Source organism: Cryptococcus neoformans, chromosome 2, assembly GCF_000149385.1.
Source record: "Cryptococcus neoformans var. neoformans B-3501A chromosome 2, whole genome shotgun sequence".
In the NCBI taxonomy this organism is placed as follows: domain Eukaryota; kingdom Fungi; phylum Basidiomycota; class Tremellomycetes; order Tremellales; family Cryptococcaceae; genus Cryptococcus; species Cryptococcus deneoformans.
The window spans coordinates 2,239,040-2,264,025 of NC_009178.1; the positions used below are offsets into that span (position 1 = coordinate 2,239,040).

The following is a 24,986-nucleotide window of genomic DNA, read 5'->3' on the forward strand; positions in this document are numbered from 1 at the left end:
TTGTCTAACCCGGCAAACTGTCATTGCAGTCGTCCAACAGCTGTTCAACGGTTCGCTAATTTGCCAAGTTGCTTTAAAAGAGGATGAAATTGGCCAAAGTGGTATGAAAAGGGATATAGGGGCAGAGGTGATTAAGATATGTAGAGGTAGAGTTGATTGCATGCAAGTATCCAAAATCTGATTAATCATATTCATTACCATGAGACTCATTCGTTCACGATCACGCACATTGGGTGGCTACATGGATTACGACTAATCACAAAAACATGGCAGATCGGGCTCATGGTTTTGGGCAGTGACGGCTGAAAACACTATGAAAGGAGTCAAACACCAAAGTAAAAGGAGATCGAAATGACTCACCGTCAAGAAACGGGGTTACCTTCACCGACAAATCAACCGAATAGTGATAGTAACCGTTGAATTGGGATCGTAGCTAGCACTCTCCAGATTCTCAGCCACAACTCGTGGATCATCGTATGGCTTGAAGGCGTAATTGTACACATAGAACGTAAAAGCGTTTTGACCATTATACATGTGCTTATACCGTCTATATTGTTGTGTTAGACGGTAAGTTTGTATCCAATTGGAAATGACTTACCGGATAAGACTGACAAGACCATCGAAATGCTTCTGTTTACACTTTCCTTCTGGCTTCAGATGCCAAGAGATTGTGCCAATATTATACAGCGGATCGATGAGGTTGAATATCTCTGGATCAACGTCCGCAAATATGCAGCGTTTGCGATTCATCGATGCAGCTGCTATCGAAATAAGGGAAGACAATTCTGGTGAAAGAGGACTGTCGGGCGCATACATGAAGATGACAGCCGTCGCGCTTGCGAACCTGTGAGTCAAGATGTAATCCCCTTCAAGCTTGTCGTTCCCAGACCAAGTGGCGCGTGGCCTGAGCTTCAAATAATTTCCTTCGTTCAACTGGTTCATCAAATCCTTGCTCCACACCAAACGTCCCGATCCGCCATGTTTCCTCATGTTGAGACTTGGAAAGAGGGCAAGCAGATGACCAAAAGGGTAATAGCTATACCCTGGGTATTCTTGACTCCACCATTCTTGAGGAGCGTCGGGAAGGTTCAGCTTGGATAGAATGTTGATTGCACGAAGACAGCCATGAACAGCACCGACGTCTTCTAGGATGACCATTTTGACCAATGATAAGAGTCGAAGCCGTCGTGATGCCGGACTCTGACCGGTGTCAGGAGGCAAACTCTCGTCTCCTACACGATTTGAGTACCATCCTGAGCTTTCTTCTGCCGACAAGCCACTGTCTAGACCTTGAAAGAAACGACCGATCATGGTAGAATGAAGAGAGACTGCGTGATACAGCGAAGGAAGTAGTTCGTTGTAATACTTGCGGCATGTTTGTAATAAAGCACATTTGAGGGGTATGTGACGGGTAGGCAGGAGATATTGGAAGATTAACTCGCGGATTTCGGAGGGGAGAGGATCGAGAGTGTTCAATTCAGTATGAGCGAGAGTCATTGCTACATGTTGACGAATGTAAAGATAGAGTCAAAAAATGTAGATCATACACAAGCGAACGAACGAATTGATTAAGGTGGTGTCGACTCATTCCGGCACGGACTTATCACCCGATTCAAATCTATAAATGATTTTATCTAAATTCTAATGGCGCCCAAATCAACCCCGCAATTACTAACAAGTGAAATGGTGTTTCTAATAATCACATGATGATGGGAGAATGTGGTAAACAATCTTATTCTGCATCTACAAATAATAGACCGTAGTACTTCGGACTTGAGGAAATCCCATCACTTCATTTGTGCTACTGATCCTTCCTCCCACATGTACGTCTACCGCTGAAAAACCGCTGAAAAAAGGGATATGGCGCAGATGGGTCAAAAGTTTATTATCATCCACGGCCATAGCGTTCATATTGCACCCTGGTCCGTCTGATCCACAAAGTTAAGCGAACGAGCGCTAGGTGTCGGGGTGTCTGTGTCAACTGAAAGGGGAAACATCATCGATGTGCTGAGGATCGACGAGACTTCTTGATGACGTGGTCGAAAGGCAAGAAGGCATGGATAATATGGTCATGGTCAAAAGTCACTGGCGTGATCGCCAGGGAAACAGATGAGGACCGAACGTTCTTTCTCCGACTCGCCGGGAGACGTTCAATGCATGTAAATGCTTTCAAGAAGCTAGCATAATAAGGCCCTGCATTGTCCAAAACGGAATTGCCCACCCAGCTACAGCCATGAAAGCCCAAAGATGTACTGTATGTGCCGGCCGACCACCGGAGAGAGATTTCAATCTGTTCATTTATTTGATTTCTTTTTGGGATGTGTGCATTACTGGGTGAGCGTATCTTCATACGGAGATAACGACTGAGTGGCATTATCTGACGCTCTCCAGAAGATTGTCGACCCACCTAAGATGTATTTATTCAGATGCCTTCCTCATAGAATATCATTTATTCAGATGCCTTCCTCATAGAATATCAGTTGCCGGTGTCGCTCAACGTCATTTCGGCGTGTCCGTGGCCCCTTCCTTTGACGCTGTGTGTCCTTGGCACATCGTTCGCCTGGCATTATTATACTATCTACCATCTGCTTATTGTCATTCATCTTTTCAGTTGAATCTACTTCCCAGCTCACATTCAATGTCTGATTACGAAGACGAGTACTACCAGCCGGAAGAGCGTGAGGTCGAATACAGAGATGAAGACGACGAGCGCGGATACGAGAGATACGAGTCGCCGCCCCGCTCTCCGGCTCGCAGTAGCAGCAGTAGCAGCGGCGGTGGTCGCGAAAGTCGTCACAGCGATTCCTCGGAAGAAGACGGACGTCACAGTGATGGGGACTATCGTCCGGTGCAGGGGTCAGTCGGGTGAGCCTGTTTGTCTTGGGGTTGTTCGTTCATCATCTTGGGTTGACACTGTTTTAGTCTCGGCAATGTAGCGGCCGTGGGCATGTGTGTGAACTTCCTCTTCCTTTAACTAACCTTTAACTCACCACTCGCAGTATGACCGGAATGATGGGCAATTTGATGGGCGGTGGAAATGGAACATCCAATCGCGAGACTGGAGGCAATTATTATCAAGCACCTTCTGGACAGTAAGGATTTTCCCGTAACTGATATGAGGGGTATGTTCACGGACATGAAAGATATCAAAACGGCTACAACGGCTGTCAAAATGATTATCAGCAAGCGGGCTACGGTCAGAATGGGTACGGACAAGAAGGTTATGGCAATCAACAACAAGGTTACGGGGGGAACGAATACCGTGATGCAGGATACGGCAGTGATTATCCTCACCCTGGGCCTCCTCCTCAGCAGTACGAGCCGACGTGAGTCCCTTTACATACTCCTTCTATCTTTTGTCGCTCATTCATAACTATGAGTAACGCCGGGTACGCCCCTCCGCCACCTCTTTATGCTGGTCGACAGCAACACTATGGTGATTATCGCGCAAATGAAGGCGATGATGGAGGGCCTCACCCTCAGCATTTCGGTCCTGAATTCCATGACAGTCAAACCGGTGAAGTTGCTCAGGCATACTTTGAGTATTCCAGATGTAATGGCCGGAGGAAGGCTCTTCTTGTGCGTTTGTGTATCTGTTCTGCAGTTCGAAACTGACAACATTCATGATAGATCGGTATAAACTATATTGGATCCAGTGCTCAGCTCGCTGGCTGTATCAACGACGTCCACAATGTCCAAAAGTTTATTACAGAGCGATATGGCTATCAGCTTGACGACATTGTTATGCTCACTGATGATAACAACGACGCGAGGACTATGCCTACGAGGGACAACATAATCAAAGCGATGAAGTGGCTTGTTGATGGAGCTCAGAGGGATGATGCTTTGTTCTTTCATTAGTAGGTAATTCGGAAAGATATGAGCAAAAAGCTGACCAAATATAGTTCTGGGCATGGAACCCAGACGGAGGATATGGATGGTGATGAGCAAGATGGCCAGGACGAGGGTAAACTGTTTCTATTTGCATCTTGATTTATCTGTGACTGATGGAAAACTCGAGCAATCTGCCCAGTTGATTATGAAACTGCTGGTCTGCTTATTGATGATGACAGTAAGCACTATCCCACAATACTCACCATGAACTGTAGCTGATGAATTATCACAGTGTGAGGAAATTTGCATCTCGTTTTAGTCATTTGACAGCTGATTCAGATTAGCCACGAGCTCCTTGTTCGCCCTCTCCCTTCGGGTTGCCGCCTTACAGCGATATTCGATTCTTGTCATTCTGCGACCGTCATGGATCTGCCTTACGTTGTGGGAACCTTCCTTTCATGCTTTATTCCTTGAATCATATTAATGTCTTATAGTACGCCACCGACGGCACTGTCAAAGAGCCCGATCTTCTAGCTGAAGCTTCTCAGGGCCTTCTCGGTACCGGTATGGATATTCTTCGGGGAGACACCGGAGGAATCATGACTAGTCTGTTTGGAGCCGCGAAAAGCGCGTGGGCGGCCAATAAAGCAGAAGAAAAGACGAAGAGGACAAAGACGAGCCCTGCGGATGTTGTCATGTGGTCGGGGTGTAAGGATAACCAGACTGTGAGTATTTTTGGACAGCGATCACGTAAGAAAACGCGAGAGCTAACGACGTACAGAGCGCGGATACTCAGGAAGATGGTGAGGCCACTGGCGCCATGTCCTACGTACGTCTCCTTCCTGGCCTTTCCCTGTAATATTCAAATAATCGAGTTAACACTCAATCTTAGGCATTTATCTCCGCTCTCAACAAACGACCTAATCAGAGCTACCAAGAGTTGCTCATCGCGATTCGAGATGAGATGAAGGGCAAATACACTCAGAAACCTCAGCTTTCTGCTTGTCACCGTAAGCATTGCCGTAAATTTTCAAATCAGGAGGCTGATGAACGTTGGTAGCGATTGATACGAGCTTGCTGTTCGCTGCTTGAGCCATGATGTTTTTGTCATGTTGACGACGAAATGGTGTGGATGGGTTCAGGACTTATGTGGATTATTGAAGATCTCTATATATATGTATATACATTCAAGTACAAGAAGGCAACGGTTTCAGTTATCAATTATGTACATTTGTTTGTTCCGCAAGAGTGATGGTCTATTCTGACCATGTCCGAAATAATACTACGTAAATGGAAAGTAGGAGGTTGAGCACATTGATTCACTATTGCTTTTCCATCTTGGTATTTCCTGCCACGTCGTACGTATGCGACCCGACGATCGGAGGACGAACGAGTTAGTGCGATTGCTTTGATGTATGGAACTTTTATTCGGAGTACAAAAACGAAATTGCTCGCCATATTGCTACTAGCAATATTTTGGTCAAAAATTCCAGGATTAGACAATAAACAAGCATCGCATGGTGTAGGTTGCAGGGTAAAAGGAAGGCCTAATTGTTGCTTTGAGATGTTAATGGGCCTATGCGTCGGTGAATGCTTTACAGAGGCAAAATGGACGTATGAACAACAGAACGAAGACATGTTTGATTATCATTATATTTACATTACGTCAAGAGGACTCTAAAATCACCTCTTTTATTCCGTAAATCGAGCTATGTACACACTTGAGAAAAACAAATTTATCAAATTGTCAAGACTGTGTTAGAAGTCTACATTTTAACTTTCCGACTTGAGGCCACTTTGGGCAATTACATCTTCCTTCCTTCCATTTTCTGCGCCTGCGCCTGCGCCTGAGCTTGACACACCCCCATCCCCTTCTACTTCCCTTTCTCCTTCTTCTTCCCCTTCCTTCGCCAAGCCCTGCAAGAATTCATCCACATTAAACTCTCCATCCCCTTCCCCTGTCTCTGTTCCAACTCCAGCCCCGTCACCGACATCGACACCCACAGAAGATCCACCATTAGGCAAATCCAACCCCATACTCCTCACCAGACTATCGATACTCTCTTGTAAATTGTCCACGCCTTCTCCGACTGTGAGGGCGTCACTGTAGGATTTCAAGAGGTCGTTGGATTGGGAAGTGAGCGACGAATGGGAGGGGAGTGGGGAAAAAAGGGCGAGAGTTGGGTCGACGTCTTTGGTTCCTGATCCTGTTCCCATACCTCCGGTATTCATGCCATGAGCAGAAGCAGAGGCCGAGGTGGAGGCATTGCCGTTCGGGTTCGGGTTCAGCGGAGATGGATTATGGGGATGAGAGTGCGAAGCCAAAGCCTGACCTTGTGCACTGGCGCTTAACGAATTCAAAAACATTTGCGCCGCTGCAGGACTTTGGAGTAGACTCCCGATCGTGGTTTGGAGCAGAGAAGGATCGAGGTTATATGCGTGTGCGGCGGCTGCGGCGGATGTTGGTGAGAGTAAGGGTTGGGAAGGGTTGGAGGCCCATGCGGAAGATGGGTTAGATGGGTTAAATGAGTTAGATTGGTTAGAGTTGGAAGAAGGGAAGGGGAGGTGAGAGGAGTATGGGGCGAGGGCGTTGGATGATGACGGGAGGAGGGGATCGGTATCGGATAGAGGCGAGAGGTGGTTCATGCCTAAAGTCGGGTCGGTCACGTTGACGTCAGCCCCAGCTCCACGGGCATTAGTTTGTGTGGTGTGAAGACCTTCGTAAGATGTTGATCCAGGTCCAGAAGCTGAAGGAGAAGGATCTTCGGAAGGCAGCGCAGTAAATCGGGAGGAACCCAGTTGACCGAGGGAAATTGGGTGGGAGGAAGAGGAGGTACGTTTGACGGATGGGATGGAATATTCCGAGTTGGATCCGATCTCGACGAGGCGATCGTCTGATGTTGGGCTTTCAATCTCACCATGTTCGCCTGTTCCATCACCGGTGCCACCCTCAATCATCCTATCGATTCCTACCCTCCTTCTTTTCTTCTGTCCCCCATCGTCGTCCTCCGCAAATCTCGAATCTCTTGAATCCCTACCTTCTCTCCCATCCCTATCCCTTCTTACTCCAACCCCCCTTCTCATCGCCTCCTTCAATCCCTTCAATCCCTCCCCTTCCGTCCCAAACAACCTCTCCAAAAAGCTTACAATCAAATCTATCGTCTCTTCATGTTTCCTCTGCTTTTCCTGCGTTTCATACGCCTGCCTCCAAAGCGCTTCGTTAGATGCCTGAAGTTTGCGGAGATCGGTAGCGATGGAAGCTTGGGTTTGGCGTATGGCGGCGATACCAGAATTGATTGCCGAAAGATCGAGGGTTTGAGGGGCGATGAGTGGACCGGCGGAGGTGTGGGAAGGAGGGACAGAGCCAGGGGTGGTACCGTCTGTGATAAGGTATTTTCCTGAAGTGGAATGGTTACCAGCTTCATGGCCTTGACTGATGGCTTGCTGGATTTGTCCGGAAGCAGAGCCAGAGGCAGCAGCAGCAGATGCAGAGCGGGTGCTCATTCCTCCACCAGCTCCGCTACCTCCAACGGAAGATGAAGGTCCAACACCAGAGTTTGAAGGTCGGTTGTTTTTGCGAGTTACTTTGGTGAGAAGTTGGGGTTGGCCGCGTTTGAAATAAGGGTTTGCGAACTCCCATAATTCGATGGGCGTTTCATTCTTCAGGGCACCAGACTGAAGGTGAGGGACTTTGTCTGGATATCGGAAGATAAGTCAGTTGGTATAAAGATAGGGAAAGACATGAATGAACGTACGAAACCCATACATGTTGAGTTGACGGACAAAACTTGAGAAGTTGGAATGTTTAAACCATCTCGGTAAGAGTTCTCTCCCGAATAGCTCTGCATTCGGTACTATAATTTTGTAAGCTTAGTAAAATATATCTAAAGGACAAGATGGTATAATGTCAACAAAATCGACGTACCAAAGAATGAATCCCCACTCTCTCCCCAGTAAATCAAGTCGTCCACCTCCGGATCACTGACCATCGTATACAGCTTGTTCAAGAATGCGGGCACCTTCATGACTTCTCCATTCTCATCCACACTTAGGCCCGGTTTGGATATTCCTATTCCTGTGCTTGACAGCTGATTTGTGAGTGTGTTGGGGGTAGACGTGCCATGCGAGTTGAGCGGGTTTGTCGGGAGTGATGTGAGTGATTTGAGCGGTGAAGGCGGCTCGGAGCGTGGAGAAGGGGTCGATGTCGGAGTTGTGGGTTTTGAGGGGCCTGCTATAGCGTATAGATTTGTGGTCATGGTGGACGTACTCTCGAAATGAATGTTATACACTCGGGATGGATTTCGTCGAGTGGGAAAGCGAATAATGGATACGAGTGCAAAGATTATTTACTGGTGCCTATGATTTGAATTACGTAACCCATGTCATAGGCGCGGATGACGTTTCAGCGTATATGACCTCCTATACTTGCAGCGGGCATTTTACGTGGGTTGTGTAGATGTATGTATACTCGGACGACCATGGAAGAGGGTGAACAGCAACACACGCAAGACCCACCACGGGTGAGAGACGAGCCAGTAGGAGGAGAAGCAAGCGAGCAAGGAAAACAGCAGCTCGAGACAGCACAGTCGGAGCCAGAACCGCAGACTGAGCCACAACAACAAGCTCAGCTCGAACAACCATCGCAACTACAACCGGAAGCAACACCCCAGCAACAGCCTCAAGAAGGGTCTCAAGGAGCACCAGAACCACCCCGTCCAGCAAAAAGACGTCCTTTACCACCCAAAAAGGGTATACTGAAACCCCCTCCCCCACCATCAAAGCCGACTCTTGGTCATCGGTTGAGGGATATGGTTGGAGGTGCAGTGACTGCTGTTGGCACCAGGGTTGCTGGAGGGGAAGGCGATGAGGCGGTTGTGTCAGGTGATGGGACTGGTAGAGCTGGAGTGAATGGGAATGGTCAATGGACAGCGCCAGGATCAACATCAACGCAGCAGATGTCGGCACACGGGCAAGGACAACAGGCAAATACGCCAATGCCGACTCCAAGAGTCCTAGGTGGACAAGGGGGGACGTTGGCATCGCTCAGTGGGAGGCTGGCTATGGGTATAGGCCGATTAGTTACAAACGCCCAGAATCAGGTTCAGTCGCAAAGTCAAGGACAGGGGCAAGAAGCCAGTCATGGCCATGGTCTCGCGAGACAACTCTTTTCAACTTCCATGCCCTCGCCCCCACCGCCGCCGCCTTCGCAAGACGATTACCTTAGCCACGCGCGAGGACCGAGTTTACCAAGGAAAGAAGCGCCCCCGTTACCACCTCGCGATGGTGCTGCGTCACCTACACCCAAGTTCATCACCTCCACCCCAACCACCAACCATCGCAATAATAACGATAGCAAAAAGAAACAACCTCTCAAGAAAGTTACTTTCCTCCTTCCGAGCATGAGTATCATCTATCCTATCTCTTCGAACGGTGAACCATGGAGTGAAAAGGTCTTGGCCGATCGGGCAAAGGTGAGTCGGATCATCTCCAAATTTCATCAACCATCATCTTTCGACTCATCAACTTGTCTTTTATCTTCGCTAATCACTTAATCATCGAACTGACAGATTGAAAACACTCAACGTTCACTTCTCATAACCTCTCTCCATCCATCTTACTGGACCCCACACCGCCTCGTGGTACTCTACGAACAAGCCTGTCGAGGACGTGAGGAGCGACCCCGTATAGGTGTTATCCGGGCTCTTGAATCCCTTCCGGCCGTCTCCAAATCTCCTTCCCTTGCTCCAGAACGCATAATCCACCTCACCCTCCGCCCAATCAACCACGCCACCATCTCCTCCTCCCTTCCACCCGGCATTCACCCGCTCGACGTCCCTTTGGGCCATCATTCCGCTGAACCGGTGGCGGACGTGTTGGCGACACGATTTGGGCTGGTCGGTCTGTTGTTGGAGGATGGGGCAGTGGAGGAAGGGGGTTTGAAGAGTATTTTGCATGCTTTGCTTGTAAGTGGCGGTCCCGGTGATAAGGAATCAACTGGGGGGAAAGAGAGGGGGTCGGATGGGGTGGAAAGATTGAGTTTGAAGGGATGTAAGAAGATTCGTGAGAATGGGTGGGGTCTGGTAGCAGAATATCTCAAGATGGTGCGTTCTCCTTTCTCTCCACCTTGTTGTCTAGCGTTGCGACTTACCTTGATGTTCTTTACGCTTTACATTGGTGATGGCAGGCAAAGAATTTGAAGCACCTCGATTTATCCGAAACAGTATGGAACCGAAAATCGATGGAAGCGCTCGTCAAAGCTCTGAACGAACCTTGCTATTCCTCCGTCTCTCAATCAACCTCCTCGCATTCTATTTCTACTTCCATTTCTGCGTCGAGGGGAGGACAGAAGATTGAAGGGATGTTAATGATTTCCTCATCTCCTACCGATACAAGAAACGGAAAAGAAAAGACTGCAGCGTCGGATTGTGAAGAGAATGAAGAAGAGCGGGACGAAGGGGAATGGGAGGGTGAGGGAAGGAAACGTAATTTGTATAGCACTTTCCTTCCTCCTGCGCCTTTGCTCAAACCCTCTTCATTAACCGACGTTTTTTCTCTCGATCCCGCGCAGCAGGTCCAGCAACAACTGCACTCGTCTACGCCTCAGCCCCAGCCACAGTCTCTCCAGGTACAAACCCAAACTCAACCCCCACCTCAAACCCAATCCCCCTCCCAACAACAAACATCCCTTCAAACCCTCCGCCTCGACTCTTGCTCCCTTCGTCCACCCCTCCTTGAAGTTCTCGCCCATGGGATCCGCACATCCGGACTTAAACATCTTTCTCTTCGGGGGAATAGGATAAACAGAGATGGGGCGGTAGGGGTGGCTGTCATGGTTAGGGATTATGATTACGATTCTTTCTCTTCCCGCTTAGCTGGTGTGGGGCGTTCGGGAGTTGCTAGTGGTGGTGGCGGCGGTGGGATGAGCGGAGTAGAAGGATTCGGTAGAAAGGAAAAAGGAGAAGAGGGGGTGGTACCCCATATAACAGGATCAAGAGGCGTGACATCAATGACGGTGCCGAAAGGGTATACACCCCCGCGAATGTCGGTGATGGAGAGATTGCAAATGCCATTTGATGCGTCTTCCTCACTTGATTCTCATTCCGAATCACATTTGTACTCGCGCTCTCGTGCTCAAAACGATAAGGGTACGGATACACCAGAAAAATCGAAAGCGACAATCGACAAGGAGAAAGAGAGGGAGAAGGAAAAGTCGGAGAGATGGGTACCAGGCCCAACGAGTAGAGCATTGGAAAGGAGTGTGAGAGCCCTTGAAAACGTACAGCGGATCGGAAAGTTACAGACGCTTGATTTGAAGGGGAATGATATTCGGGTAAGTTTCCATTTGATTTACTCGCTCCGCTTTCCTGTCTTCCAGACCAAAACCAAAAATTTTGATATACTGACCAGCGTTTTCTGTTTTCGTCCTTGTAGGGAGGTGTGACATACATTGCCCAAGTTTTAAAGCGTAACCGTACCCTCAGAATCCTCAACCTCTCATCCAACTCTATCCCACCTTCCGGTCTTGCAGCACTCGCCGAGTCGCTCAAGTACAATACTTCCCTCTCTACTCTGTCGCTCTCTGATAATCCATGCTGTAACACGTCCTCTTCCCCTGTTTCTAGCAACAGCAGGGGTATAACAGCAAACACCTTGGGCGCAAATTCGGAAGGACGCGATGCGGTAGTCAGCCTGCGTAATGCATTGGCTGTCAACACTACTCTCAAACGATTATTCCTCAGCTCTGTGGGTATGGGCGACGAAGGTGCCATTGCGCTCGCAGAATTTTTGGGTGAGAACCAAGGCCTCCTTCACCTTGATTTAACAGCAAACCCTATCGGTGCGGCGGGCGTGCACGCGTTGTATGGCGGCTTAAGGGTGAACCGCCTGATCAGGTGCTTGGATCTTAGCATGCCTATGTCTGCTGGTGGGGAAAGGGAAGATGAGGAGGAGGAAAAGGAAAGGGAAAGAGAGGCAATGGCAAGAGTCATGCAGGGTGTCCTCAGCATTTGTGTGAGGAATACAGAAGAAGCGGCGGCGGTACTTGCTGCTTCTTATGATGAAGCGTATGGAGTATCATCGGGGACTGTACAAGGGCAACATACAGAGCACGAGCCGTATGGTCATAAAGGGGGCGAAGCTTCAAGTGATGCGACTACCCACTCCAGGGCGCAGGCAAATGATGGTGCAAGTATGCCTGGAGAGGCAGAAGCGGATGGATCTAAGAAAGGAGAGAGTGAACACAAGGCACTGAGTGCAGCGGCCGAAGCGGAAGTCTGGGCGCCTTTAAAGCGTTCAGACCTTTTGCGTTCTTTGAAAGCCCAATCGACATCTTCTCCCACTCCAACCAAATCAGGATCCACCTCCGCAGCGCCGCGTGTAAATGTACTCAGCGAGGCCGAGCGAGCAAAAATCATCTCTCTCCCCTTGCCGGCTCTCTTTGCGCTCGGCAAAACCTCTGTCTCCCTTCTCGACCAGTATTTTACTGCTAGTAAGGTCTACGACGATCTTTTAAAACAAGGCAACGCGCAAAACTGGGAAGGCGGGAAGGAGATGCCCACAGAAGAGTATGAAAAAGTACTCGCCAAGGCGCAAATGGTGTTGGAGAGGTTGGTGGAAATAATACAACGCGTTGTGGAAGGTGCAGAGGAGGGAAACGGAGTCGGGATTGAAGAGTTATTGGAGGTGAATGATCGGCTTACTGCCTTGATTAAGCAGAGTGAAGGATTTACCCCCCCTCCTCGCGTCTTGCTTCCTTCTCAAATCATGTCTTCGTCCTCTTCCACCTCTAAATATTCGTCGAATCAGCAAAGTAAGAAGCAGAAGAAGGACGGCAAGCAGCTTTTGACGCCGATATCTAGACGCCACGCGCATCACGCCAAGGGGAGTAGTCTTGAGATCTCAAGCCCGAACTTTTCGATCGGAGATAGTGATGATAATGATAGTGATGCGGAAGAGCTGGACATGATGCAGCTTGCGGCGAGACATGCGGCACACACGCGTTCGGCTTCGATGCAGAGTAAGGCTAGCAATCATGGTGAATCAGTTGGGCTGGGGATCATAGCGAAGGGAGACGAGGACGCAGAGAGCGAGGGGAAGGAAAAAGATAAAGATGAAGAAAATGTTGAGGGCGGTCCAGGAAGAGGGGTGAAGGAAGAAGATGAAAAACAAAAAGAAATCGAACGAGGTCTTATGGAAGCCCAAGCCTTCTCCTTCTCACTGCGCTCTTTCTCATGAGGCGGGATGCTCGACATCAACACTTGGACCTCTTCTTCTAATCTGAACGGGAAGGACAGCGCTTCATGACCAGCGGAAAAAACTTCAAAAGCGTGGCCAGAGGAGGAGAGCGAGATTTTTAGGAAGGGTGTCCAGCTCGGCGTGGCGGATGAGGATGAGGATGATGATGGGGAACAAGGACAGGAAGGGGTCAGTGGTGAAGAGTTGAGGAAAGAAGTGGGTTTTACACTTCTTTATTTTCATTTTTTCGTATAAGTGACAAGATACTGATGTGACTTAGATCCTGGATACTCCCGTGGCGAGGAGTACAACGAAACGAGTAATCCCTGTGGAGAGCGAAGGCGGTGAGCGCGAGGATGATGATGATGATGATGAAGAGGAGCAGGGAGGGGATTAACTTTGGTTATCGGAAGCGAGGAAATGTATTGACATTTATAGGGTATAGCACATAGCGTTTATGGTCCTGTATTACATAAAAGTCTTCATTTGGAGTTATGGACAATCCAATTTTATGTTTTTGTCGCGATTATGTTTTGTCGCGATTATGATATGAGGAGATGGAAATATCTATCTTGTGGTGCTGCATACTTGATTCTTTGCCTATCTTTTGTTGTCACTACGATTTGATCCCAAGTTCCTCTTACAGATCTTCGGTCTGTATAGAAGTTGGCTCAATGCTAGGATGTTTGTAGGCGATAATGTATAGCGATTTTGTTTGTACGTTGGTGGTGGCCTTCTCATATAGCTGACGGCCGTCGGCTGGCGAGACTTCGGTCATCGCCGTCCATTACGTTCCGATGACGCACTTGTCGTCGTTCCCGCCCGTTCGTTCGTTCGTGCTTCGTCGATTTCGTCCGTCCTGCGCAGTGTTTCACTTCTTCCAATTTGCCATCCACCTTCAGTGCATTGCACAGATCAGCTATATATACTCTGTCAAGAGGATTATTTAGAAGATACCCAACCAAGCAGGAGACGAATTCCAGTCATGTCGAGCTACGATCCCCTCCCAGACGAGGTCATCACCCCTGAGCAGTTCAGGCAGTCTATGAAGCTTGTTCGGCTGCAGATTGCTGTACCAATCTCCGGTACGTGGTATTCCATTACCTTCAGCTGTAAAAGTGGTATGTAAAGGTCGTCTGAAAGGCTGATGAGAACCTGATAGTGCTGGTGGCGATGGGAACTAATTTGGTCTGCGCTCTCGCCCTCAAGCCAGGATTGAGTAAGTTCTTTCTTTCATGGTCGTCTTTGGTTCAGCACTGTCCGAAATCCTTGTTTTCTACAGGACACGAATCAGACTAAGCTGACAAACATGCAGGTGGTATCAGTAATCTTTTTCCGACACTCTTAACACCCAATTCAATCATGATCGAACTTTACTGGGCTGCTTTGTTCGGATTACAAAGTAAGAAAGGGGAATGACGAAGAAGAAGAACGTAATGCTGATAATTTCCTTTGGCGAATAGTTGGGTTCTGTCTAGTGTTGCTACTGGCACGAAAGGAAGCTACGAAGGTGAGTGTTTGCCACGTCTGATAGCGGTAAGAGTTGATCGCCTTCATGATTTGTAGGAGATGCTCGTGCACGGGGTCGGATTGAGGTTTGCGGTTGCCAATTGGCTTCAAGCAGCTTGGGCGGTATTCTTTGTGGGTAGAAGCTCTGCGAGATTATGGTTTGAAGTACTTGAATTGACTTGCCTGCGAACAGACCCTTCAATTCTTCATCGGTGCCGAAGTAGTTCTCTTGATCAATGCCCTCAACGTGTAAGTTTTAGTCGTTAGCCGTTCCACCACCGCTGCTGATGATCTCTTTGCCAGACTCTCAATCCACATGACCCTTCTCTACTACCCTCCCACTCTTAAGCGACCAATGGATGCCATATTTATCCACGCCCCTATGACAATGTTCCTAGCTATCCTCTTTCAACTTGATTGGCTGCACTCTGGTTTCATTGCGGTGGGGTGGATCATCAAAGACGAAAGCAAGTGGGGTAAATATACGTGGCAGGCGGTGGCTTGTGTGGCGGGTGTGAATATCGTTTCTGCACTCTGGGCAGGAGCAAGGCGACTCTAGTGAGATTAGCATACTTTTCGCAAATTTCTGTGTCCATGTGCTGACAACTGGCTATTAGCTTGCTGACAATCGCAAGTATGTACCTCCTCTTCTCTCTCCTCTTTTCTTCGCCTCGCACAAACCCTACGCTCCCTACGACTGCTCTTCCTAAGCCCCCTCCTTTATTGATCACCATCATTGCGTGTCTTGTGTTGCATCCCATAACGTTAATCGTTGGAGTCGCTTGGAAACGAAGCTTGGAGAGGCAAGGGAGGATTCGATTGGAGGAAGATGTGGAAAGAGCGGAGGAGGGAAGAGAAAGGGAAGAGAGAGTGAGGGCGTAAATCCTTTTTTGAGGACAGATGTACGGTAAAGATTCAAGTTGGAATGAGGACGGTATGTAATATTATGCAATCAGATGAGAGGAAGCCATGAAAGTACTACTATCAGTGGCCATAACTCAGAGCAGTTGCGCAAAGACGGGGTGCTTTGTAGTGATTTAGGCAACGACTTTCATCACCAGACAAATCCGGGCTTTCCTTCGTTTTCACAGTAAAGATTGACGCTTGCCAAGTCTATAATGTTTGACATGCTCGATATTCATGTCATCTTCTCTTTCTCTCATCAGTCAACGAACCCGTTCTTTGGCCTTGTCGTGAGTTTATACCACCCCCTTCCTGTTTTTTTTTTTTTTTTTTTTTTTTTTTTTTCCTGTCGGGCTGCTGTACGATCTTTCATCACCGCAATGATAACTGGAACGGTGTCGCTGTCTTCGTAAAAGTCGGAAAGCACATTAAGCTACTTTAGTTTCGTGTCCTTGGTCGTTTGTTTACAGCCTTGCTTGGAGCGCTAGGTTCAAACGTTGAGATGGCTGAGCTAAAGAATTTGAGAAAACTAAGCCCCTTCGGCCGATGATATATTTTATTTACTCGCAAGGACTACTCCCTACATGTCTTTTCCAGCCCTATGGCTCAAGAGCTGACTCATCTTTCTCATACTTTCCCTGCATCTTCTACTAGGGCCTCTCTCTTCCCTAACGCCTTTCTGCAAGTCCCTTTTCCTCGTCCTCTCTCCTTCGTTCTTCTCTATCTCTCTCTTCTCGACGCCTCAAAACTACTTCCCTACCATCCTCTCGTCGTCTTCCTTATTCTCCTCCTACTCTGGGTCTATATATACCCTCTTAAGCGGATGAACAACTCACAAGGCGGTAAAGCGTAGAATATTTCCAGCATTCAACTCCTCGAGAACTCCTCATCCCTTGCATCCATCTCCTTACATATTCCTTGGAACTTCGTCTCTCATGCCAAATTCCTTGTGTGCGCTTCGTTTCTCTCGATATATGGGGTATGACGGAAACGTTTATATCTCATTCCACAAGTCGTGCCCAGTGCTGCGCTGCGTATCTTGGTACGAACATGCTCCTGAGATGCATAACTATCGAATGGTACCTGGGCCCCAACATAAATGTCTCACCCTCCTTACACCAGGAAGCACAATCAGTATATACAGCTACATCTTTGAAGCAGGAGAAATGTCGTTTATGATTCGTGAGCGGTTGGAAGAGGCTTTTATGAGAAAATGAAGTTTAAAATTACTCGCGGAAATCGTCTTCCATCGTGGAGATTATCCGGCGAAGGATGACAAGGTGACAGGGACGGATCTTTGCAGAGATGACAGACCTTGGTCATTTAGTTGCTGATTCATCGCCGTCGGGACATTCATGAAGAGGGCATCGTATAATATATTATTAGCTGTATATGACTATTGTAAATAGATAATACTCGGAAATATGGTCATGTGGTCAATGGGGAGGATGTGGACATTTTGTGAGCTTTGATTTGAGTCCAGATGCGAAGGAGAGGACACCGGATTGTGAAAGATGAATGGAGGGTTGACGGTGTTGGATCTGGTTTGGCAGGTATCTATGCATACAAAAAGATTTGGTCGCCATGTAATCGCGATCGTTGGTAATATCCTATTCCTTTTATTCATTTTTCGGCCCCACATCACCCCGCCACCCCCACCCCAATCGACTTGAACGATCCAATTGACAATGCGGCAAGGTGAAAATTCAGAAAATGATATAACGGGTGGTGGGAAAGTGGTAGATGAGAAATAAAAGGAAGGGTAAAGGAGGGATTAGACAGTGAGTTGATACTCGTACTCGTCGCTGCCGCTTTGCGAGATCCAGAGTATCATGGCTCTAGTTTCCCGGTCAAACTCAGAAGTCAGCTCTATGGGTTTTGGAGGGTGACCAGCGGTGAAGGGGAGGGAAAAGACGTACGAGACCATGATGCCAACATTGGTAGCCACGTTAGCGGCGCCGTAATAGGTGTACCCGGTGTAATCGGGGACAATATATTTGAGAATGAGGACACACTGTAATTCACAAATCCATAAACAACCAATCAGTCAGCCCTTTGTCAGAAGCCAGAAGAAGGTGAAAGAAAAAAGATAAAGGTGAAGACAGTGGACGTACAAGACTCCCAGCGAGACCGCCGGCCATCAAGGCTACCCCGATGAAGAGGACCACCCTTGCACGCCAGGCAGCGGAACCTTCATGTGCCCATGGGTCGGAGGAGAAGGCGGAGGTGAGGTGAGATTTATCGAGGAGGGAGGTTATGATGAACCCAACTGTAATTTTTTGTCAGCTGCGGACTTTTGATAGGTAAAGATGGAGTGGGGACACAGTGGAGGGGCATAGGAAAATTAAGGGGACCGGGACGTACGGGTAGTGCAGATGGCAGGGATCCAGTCGACAAACGCCATGTGTACTGGTACAACATCGTAAGGTGCGTCTGGAGGGGGTTTTGCGTGGGATGAGAGGGTAGCGGCGTCGAACAGGAGGAAATATGAGAGTGCGAACTGCGGGGATTTTGATCCAATGGCAACGTAGAAATATTTACCAGACGTTGTGATCGAGAAAGTGTCGATATAGGATGATGTTATTACAGAATGAAAGTAGTTCATGTTAGCAATAGATCAGGGAAAGATAATGATTGCAAGCCGAGTACGAGAGATTGACATACGAGACCACCGGAGAGGTATGTTCCGACTGAGCGTGCTTTGGGACCGATTTCAAAGTGGGGGACGTTGAAACGGAATACGCGGCGAGGATCGTAGGCCGAGTGTGGAATGGACATGCTGGAGTGTGGGCTGTAGCTGTAGATGTCGTCGTAGATATGGATATGGACGTGGTTATGGATAATGGCTGTCCTCGTTGTCGGTCCGTCACTCGTCATTCGCGAGCCCCCTCAGTCATTACGTAACGACGTCGCCTTCCTAATGTTTACTGGACGCGCCTTGCTTGGTTTCTTGCGTCTCTCAACCAACAATCCTGCAAACGCTACAAGTCCCAGAGGATGGGCATATCAGGTCTCCTCCCCCTCCTGAAAGAGGTATCCGTACATGGCCATATCTCAGAGTTTAAGGGCAAAAAGTAAGCACACTTTGAGTATCCTCGGCGTGTATTGTTTAACCCTCACTGACGCGTTTCCCTCAGACTTGCTGTCGATGTACGTGCTCATCACCTGGTAAGATGGTGGAAATAGCTAATTAGGAATGGATAACAGGGGTATGTGTGGCTCCATAAAGGCGCATTCGGCTGTGCAGAGGATCTTGTCAAAGGGAAGAAGAGCACAAAGTATGTCATTCTTATACCGCAACTTTCCGACGCGTCAAAAAGAAATTATCGACAGAACGCGTCGATCTGAGCCAAGCTGACATCTGATACGTGTAGATTTGTCGAGTATGCAATGTATCGTGTTAGGTTCTTACGGCATCATGGGATAGAACCGTTCTTGGTGTTCGATGGAGGCCCGTTACCTGCAAAGAAGGGAACCGAAGTTTCGCGAGCCAAGTGAGTTCACTTTTACATTCTTTTGATGTTGTCCCCAGGTCCACAGTCCAGCCAGTAGTAACAAGGACTGCATTCAGGACAAGATTGGAGAATTTGGAAAAAGCTAGATCATTAGAAGCGCAAGGTCGAATGAAAGAGGCGAAGGAGGCATATACCCGATGTGTGGACGTCACCCCAGAAATGGCATATCAGCTTATCAAAGTATGTTTCTCTCTACCAAAATATTATACTACCGGTGTTTTTACTAAATTGAGCCTAGGCTTTGAGGGCGGAAAACGTCGATTATGTGGTGGCGCCTTATGAAGCAGACGCGCAGTTATGTTTCCTTGAGCGCGAGGGGTATGTAGATGGGATTATCACTGAAGACTCTGATTTGCTCGTATTTGGGTGTAAAAAGGCAAGTCGAGTATTTCCTCTTTTGTATATCTTGGGCTAACGGTAAGGTTTTCCGGTGGGATACATAGGTCATATTCAAACTTGATAAGGACGGGCAATGTGTTTGGATTCATCGTGATCGGCTGGCGATGGTGAGAGAGTTCCCGATGCATGGGTGGACGGATGTGCATTTCAGGCGAATGGCAGTGAGTTCCGTCTCTCCTTTACTGTTTCTCTTTTTTTGTATCCTAGTGAGGGACATTCTGACATTGTCTGGGTGATAGATGCTTTCAGGGTGTGATTATCTCGATTCGATACCCGGTATCGGTATCAAAACCGCTCACCGTCTTATGCGGCGTTTCAATTCTGTTGAAAAGGCAAGTCCAAGTTCCTAATCCAAGTCCGGTTCCAAGTCAAAGTCGCAAATCCAACTTCCTCTTCTCTAATTAGACATGACCTTGTGAGCTGATTCATTATGAAACGATAGCTCCTCCAACACATCCGCCTGGAAGGCACTTACCTCGTCCCACCAACATATCTCTCCGATTTTGCCCAAGCCGAACTCGCTTTTCTCTACCAAAGGGTATACGATCCCTCTCTCGGCCGTCTCGTGCATCTAAACCCCCTCCCACCTGCGAGCACTGGTTTCCAACTGGGGGACGAGGGGGAAAAGTGGGTGGGTGTCGATGTGGAGGAAGGGCTTGCAAGGAGGATGGCGAGGGGAGATGTTCATCCCGAGACGGGGATGGGGATCGTGGATGCGTGGCCAGAGTTTGCGAGTGGGGCTGAAGGAGCTGGGGGAGCGGAGGAAAAGTGGGGGAGTGGTAGCGGTGTCGGTAATCTGGGAGAGAAGCGACAAGCAAAAGCTGAAGGGGTGCATGTGCAAGGACCGATGGACGCGTTTATTACAAGTACGTCATGTTCAATCTTTTCGCTCGGGTCTTGGGACTGGTATGTGTACGATGGATGATACTAACGTATTGCTTAGGGTACAAGAAACCGAAACATCGCCATCCTAAGCACGACTGTCCTGATTATCTCGACCATTCCAACCGTGAGCAACAACAAATCAAGTCAAAGCTTGCCCCAATCCATCAGCCGGTGGGTACGTACACCTCTGGCGCTTCGCGGCTATCCGATCAACTTGCTCTGCGACCTTTAGCTGAGAATGTTATGGGAGATGGTGAGAGAGGATGTACGGCAGAAAAGGTGGAGGTGATGAGCAAGTTTTTTGGGGGAAGGGGCAAGAGGCAGCAGGTTCGGAAAAGGCAAAAGGAAGAAGTGGATGGGGATGGGAGTGAAGAGAAGATTGAACTCAAATGGGAAGAGGAAGAAGAAGAAGGGGGAGGGCGCATACATTCGCTATCGCATTCTCTGACGTCTACCTCAACACCGACACGTATCCAGCAAGGACGACGGTCACCATCCCCGGCCATATCATCCCTCATCTCTAGCTCACCTCCGGCCCCACCTCGAATTGCAAGCCAGTCTTGCCTTTCCTCCCAAAGCTGTTCTCCTTGTCCCTCACCTTCTCTTTCCCCGGTCATCTCTCCTTCCTTTTCTTCCTGCTCACGACAAAGGTTTATATCGCAGACGCAATATATCACGAGCCCCCCAGCGGCAGAGTGCTCGTCCCCGCCTGTACTTGATTTCCCATTTTCCTCGCTTGCCGAAGGGGAACAAGTAAAGCAAGAGGTAAACGTGGGGCGGCCGTGGAAGAAGGAGACGGAAACGGAAACGTTTGAGCCGGGCTCATCTTTTGGGACTCTTGTACCGCCCACTTCATCCCCTACTGCCCCTCTTCCGCTTTCGCTTTCGCTTTCGTCTACGCTTCCCCCAACCCATCGCCTATCAAATCAGAGGTACGAAGCCGCTGGACATTCTTTGGCTGGTAGTTCTCTCCTCGCGCATAATGAATTCGGTCTACGGCCTCGTTCATCTGCCCCGCCTTGCGCCCAGTCTCAATCGCTACTCCACAGTGTGAACGCGGTGAAAGGTAGTCAACCAGACTTTGAAGATGGCAACAAGCACGACAGGGGATCCTCTCCAGATATGGGTGGGGCGGATGATGACAATGGACAAGGGCAGATCAAGGATGCGGATAAGAGCGAGGAGAGCGAGAAGGAAGAGGAGAGGAAGGAGAAGGCCAAGATTGTTGGAGGTTCCTGGCGCGCAAAGTGGGCCTTTGGTGGTGGTCTTGAGATGAATGGTACCCCCAAGATGGGTGCTGGGGCCAGGGGGGTACGATCGCAGACGCCAAAGACGGTGCCGGTCCAGAAGGTAGGCGCAGGGGGCATGCGAGCCGTGAGTTCGACTTTGAGTTTGGTGAAAAGACGGGAGGCTATGAGTGTAGGGGGGAGTTCGAGGGTGTTGAAGAATCGGCCGGTGAATGTCGTTTTCCCCAGGGGAGAGGAAAGCGAAGCGGCGAGGTTTGGATTGGCAACACCGACTCGTGCACCGTCAGTGGCGTCCGTATCAGCATCAAGGAAGGTAGAGACGGGATCGATGGCGGTAGAGGGGAATGGGATGGAGATGAAGATGAAGGTGGCGGTCAAGCAGTTTGGATTTGGAAGGGGCGGAAGGGAAGGACATGAGGATGATAAGGGCGGGGCTGGAGAAGAAGAGCAAGTAGAGGAGGAAGGTGAAGGAGAGGAAATAGGGTCGTTCACTCCTTCGCCGGAACGAAAGCCGTTATTTCCCCGTTTCTCTGTTGGCGGCGGTGCGCCTCCTCGTTCATTATCGCCTCGAAATTCGCCAAACGATATTCCTACCGCTGTCAGCCATCCATCCATCTCCCGCTCTCGTCTCAAATCGAATTATAATACCATCTCCAGCATCGCCTTGAAAGATACTCCTCAAGGGGAGCAGAAGCAAAGGCAAAGGCAGGCGAAGCAGCAGCAGGCAAGACCGGGACTCTGCTTTGTGCGGCGCGATCAAGATGGCAGTGATGATGTGGACGAGAATACATGTCGGCGAATGAGCCAGTCGGGTAGGGAGAAGACCCCTGTATCAGGGACGACGTTGGGGAGGTTGGAAAGGTACAGGTTTGAAAAGGTGACCGTTCGAAAGTGACCTGTCGATAGGAGCGTACTAGTTTCTTGTTGTTATCGAAATACGATGTGTATACATAGGTGCATATCCAACACGATCTTGTAGGCGATGCATGTGTATTAGGAAATTTATACATGATGGGAAGAGGATATGGGGTTTTTTTTTCGGCGGTATCGGGCATCGGGCGGGGAAGGAAAGCCGGGTACGGCGATGTCCGCTTCCGTCCTTTCGTCTCTTCGTCACCGGTGTGGATAATCCATCTTCGTTTCGTCGTCTCTCTCAGTTCTTTCCAAACCAATAACACCAACCGCCAGCACGCTCGAGATGAGGCCTTCATTACTCCTTAGGGCGACGCATTACAAGCCCATGATCAAGTTCTTGGGACCGAGAAAAAATATCCAACATCGTGAGTTTGGGTTTTCCCCTGATTGGTATGGCATGTCGCTAACCGGCCGAATCTTTGTAGCGCCGCATAAACCGGCTCCTCATCCGTGTGCTCCTACCGAGGTTCAAGAATCCTTCCAATCCTTCCTCTCCAAGCTCAACTCTTCGCCGTCGCCATCATCGTCGCCGTCGCCGTCATCGTCGTCGTCTCCTTCATCGTCGAGTGGATCTGGGGGCGCCGGATTGTCAAGTTTGGAGAGCACGTTCAAGCCGACGGGGAAAAAGGTGGATTACGAAAACTATTGGGAAGCGCCGACGTATTTGTGGGTCCAAAAGGAAGTGACAGAGAGGGAGATGGAGTCTGTGATGGTGGGTGATGTTTTATCTCTAAAAAAGAAGAGAAGACATGACATGGGAAGCTGACGATGCTCGCTGGATCGCATTGTGATAGTCTGGGGGTGCGACAGATATTAGGACTGGACCTTGAGATGTTTAATCGCCATTCTAATGTCAAGACATCCGAAAGGAAGGAGCAAAGGCGGACCGTTTATCCGTGAATGATGATGCATGGGGTTCATTTTGCAAATTCGTCATTGGATTGTAAAAAGAGTTGCATGCCCATGTCCCAGAAATCATCATTGGTGTTCAGCCATCCACAAGTAACAAGGATAACCCAAAAAAAGAGCCAAGTTGTATACTATGTGTAACTGTCGGTCGTATTTCGTCTAAACTTCTCGAGTAGTTGTTTTCAATGGAAAGATATAAGGGACAGGGGATAACGTATGGTTTGCTTTAAAGCCGGGTAGGGTATTTCGTTGTATCGTTCAATCTATAAACGTCTTGTTTTTTTTTTCGTAAAAAGTAAAAAAAGTATAAATGTCCGTATATATTACCGTTTTGTTTTAGGTGTCCAATTTCAGACCGAATGTCGGACTTGGCTCTAGATCAAAGCGATACCAAGAGCAGAGGCGATAAAGATGGATACGAGTCCGACGTGGAGACGGCTGCCGGAAGAGGTGGAAGAGTCGGAAGAGGTGGAAGAGTCGGAAGAAGCGTTGGCGGAGGATGCAGAGGGTGTGGCAGAGTTGGACGTGGCGGACTCGGAGGTGGAGGAGGAGGAGGAGGAAGAAGAAGCGGAGGAGGAGGAGGAAGCAGAAGAAGAGGAGGCGGTGACAGCAGCAGCGACGGCGGAAGCAGAAGTCGAAGCTGCTTCAGAGGACGAAGAGTTGCCGGAAGATGCAGAGACAGAGGAAAGGAGTTGGCCGGTGCCTGGTTTTTTATAAACGACACATGTGATGGTCAGCGGTCTGTGCGTTCATTGTGGCGTGGATGGAGGAAGAAGGACGACATACCCCATTCGACAGAGTCGGTAGAGTTGGTAGGCTCGGTGGTGGATCCGTCAGCGCCCGCAATCTATCGTCACACTGTTAGCTTGATTGTCGCACGGCAGCGGGAGAGAGGCGTACGGTGAATCGGGTTGTCCAAGTGACGTTGGTCATGTCGCCGCCATTGGTGCTGTTGGGAACGGTTGGCTTGGCTTTTACACTTGGAAGGGGAGGACGTACAACTGGAGAAAGTAGATTTTGGAGTAGGGGCTCACGTCGGGGGCTGCAAAGGAGAAGGAGGTGGCAGAAGTCCCGTCGATACCTGTAGCGACGGTGGCGAGGGGGACCATCTGTGTGTGGGGTTAGTCATGGTAAGAGGAGGGTGGACATACAGCGAGGTTGCTCCCGGTCATGAGCTGGATCTCGACGTCGGTCCAGCCGTCGGTGGAGTCGATGGTCCAGAGAGCTTGGATGGAGTCGCCGACGGCGACGACGGTGGAGCCGTCGGGGGAGGTGGGGGTGATGATGGCGCGGGCGAGGGGGAGGGCGAGGAGGGGGAGGGTGAGGGCGGTGGCGAGTCTCATGGCTGTGTAAAGAGGGACTGTGCGTAAAGCTGTGCAGGGGGTGTGGGAAGGAGAGTAAAGTTGGGATGGAAAAAGCTAGGGGGGGAGATGGAAAAGGGGGGGGGGGGATGCAAGAATACACCGAGCAACGGCTCAGGGCCCAAAGTCAGACGCGAAAAAATAACTGCGTCTCCGGCGACGCGTCCGGCCCTGAATCACGCGGCAGCCACTCCACAACTCTTGTCGCTGCATATCATATATAGACCATCATAACCTGCTACTGACTCACTTGTCCCCGTATACTTGTCCCAGAT

At 49.2% G+C, this 24,986-nt stretch overlaps 9 protein-coding genes across 9 annotated transcripts; 5 read left to right on the forward strand and 4 right to left on the reverse strand.

Annotated features, from left to right (window-relative positions):
- Window positions 1–252: 252 nt before the first annotated feature.
- On the reverse strand, window positions 253–1,497 carry CNBB5540 (hypothetical protein; the record flags this gene model as incomplete). Its single annotated transcript, XM_771935.1, has 3 exons — window positions 253–311; window positions 390–547; window positions 599–1,497. 3 exons carry the CDS (start codon window positions 1,495–1,497, stop codon window positions 253–255), a joined length of 1,116 nt encoding a protein of 371 aa, XP_777028.1.
- A 736-nt stretch (window positions 1,498–2,233) lies between these two features.
- On the forward strand, window positions 2,234–4,368 carry CNBB5550 (hypothetical protein; the record flags this gene model as incomplete). Its single annotated transcript, XM_771936.1, has 11 exons — window positions 2,234–2,334; window positions 2,395–2,865; window positions 2,923–2,949; window positions 3,000–3,092; window positions 3,144–3,326; window positions 3,381–3,579; window positions 3,631–3,860; window positions 3,906–3,967; window positions 4,022–4,072; window positions 4,179–4,275; window positions 4,329–4,368. 11 exons carry the CDS (start codon window positions 2,234–2,236, stop codon window positions 4,366–4,368), a joined length of 1,554 nt encoding a protein of 517 aa, XP_777029.1.
- A 1,239-nt stretch (window positions 4,369–5,607) lies between these two features.
- On the reverse strand, window positions 5,608–8,090 carry CNBB5560 (hypothetical protein; the record flags this gene model as incomplete). Its single annotated transcript, XM_771937.1, has 3 exons — window positions 5,608–7,529; window positions 7,590–7,688; window positions 7,760–8,090. 3 exons carry the CDS (start codon window positions 8,088–8,090, stop codon window positions 5,608–5,610), a joined length of 2,352 nt encoding a protein of 783 aa, XP_777030.1.
- Window positions 8,091–8,312: 222 nt separating this feature from the next.
- On the forward strand, window positions 8,313–13,465 carry CNBB5570 (hypothetical protein; the record flags this gene model as incomplete). The annotated part of the gene is made up of 6 exons (XM_771938.1): window positions 8,313–9,305; window positions 9,402–9,935; window positions 10,019–11,164; window positions 11,266–13,018; window positions 13,142–13,284; window positions 13,349–13,465. The coding sequence occupies 6 exons, from the start codon at window positions 8,313–8,315 to the stop codon at window positions 13,463–13,465; spliced, it is 4,686 nt and encodes a 1,561-aa protein (XP_777031.1).
- Window positions 13,466–14,053: 588 nt separating this feature from the next.
- CNBB5580 (hypothetical protein) lies at window positions 14,054–15,459 on the forward strand (the record flags this gene model as incomplete). Its single annotated transcript, XM_771939.1, has 8 exons — window positions 14,054–14,153; window positions 14,231–14,287; window positions 14,384–14,470; window positions 14,532–14,578; window positions 14,638–14,709; window positions 14,771–14,826; window positions 14,881–15,135; window positions 15,195–15,459. The coding sequence occupies 8 exons, from the start codon at window positions 14,054–14,056 to the stop codon at window positions 15,457–15,459; spliced, it is 939 nt and encodes a 312-aa protein (XP_777032.1).
- Window positions 15,460–17,254: 1,795 nt separating this feature from the next.
- Window positions 17,255–18,258, reverse strand: CNBB5590 (hypothetical protein; the record flags this gene model as incomplete). Its single annotated transcript, XM_771940.1, has 4 exons — window positions 17,255–17,494; window positions 17,595–17,749; window positions 17,845–17,980; window positions 18,145–18,258. The coding sequence occupies 4 exons, from the start codon at window positions 18,256–18,258 to the stop codon at window positions 17,255–17,257; spliced, it is 645 nt and encodes a 214-aa protein (XP_777033.1).
- Window positions 18,259–18,477: 219 nt separating this feature from the next.
- CNBB5600 (hypothetical protein) lies at window positions 18,478–22,421 on the forward strand (the record flags this gene model as incomplete). Its single annotated transcript, XM_771941.1, has 10 exons — window positions 18,478–18,554; window positions 18,618–18,630; window positions 18,688–18,758; window positions 18,855–18,974; window positions 19,052–19,175; window positions 19,234–19,380; window positions 19,439–19,555; window positions 19,634–19,726; window positions 19,837–20,260; window positions 20,338–22,421. The coding sequence occupies 10 exons, from the start codon at window positions 18,478–18,480 to the stop codon at window positions 22,419–22,421; spliced, it is 3,270 nt and encodes a 1,089-aa protein (XP_777034.1).
- A 303-nt stretch (window positions 22,422–22,724) lies between these two features.
- Window positions 22,725–23,271, forward strand: CNBB5610 (hypothetical protein; the record flags this gene model as incomplete). Its single annotated transcript, XM_771942.1, has 3 exons — window positions 22,725–22,806; window positions 22,867–23,153; window positions 23,236–23,271. 3 exons carry the CDS (start codon window positions 22,725–22,727, stop codon window positions 23,269–23,271), a joined length of 405 nt encoding a protein of 134 aa, XP_777035.1.
- Window positions 23,272–23,724: 453 nt separating this feature from the next.
- Window positions 23,725–24,693, reverse strand: CNBB5620 (hypothetical protein; the record flags this gene model as incomplete). Its single annotated transcript, XM_771943.1, has 5 exons — window positions 23,725–24,053; window positions 24,137–24,197; window positions 24,251–24,299; window positions 24,350–24,459; window positions 24,502–24,693. 5 exons carry the CDS (start codon window positions 24,691–24,693, stop codon window positions 23,725–23,727), a joined length of 741 nt encoding a protein of 246 aa, XP_777036.1.
- Between the last annotated feature and the right edge of the window lie 293 nt (window positions 24,694–24,986).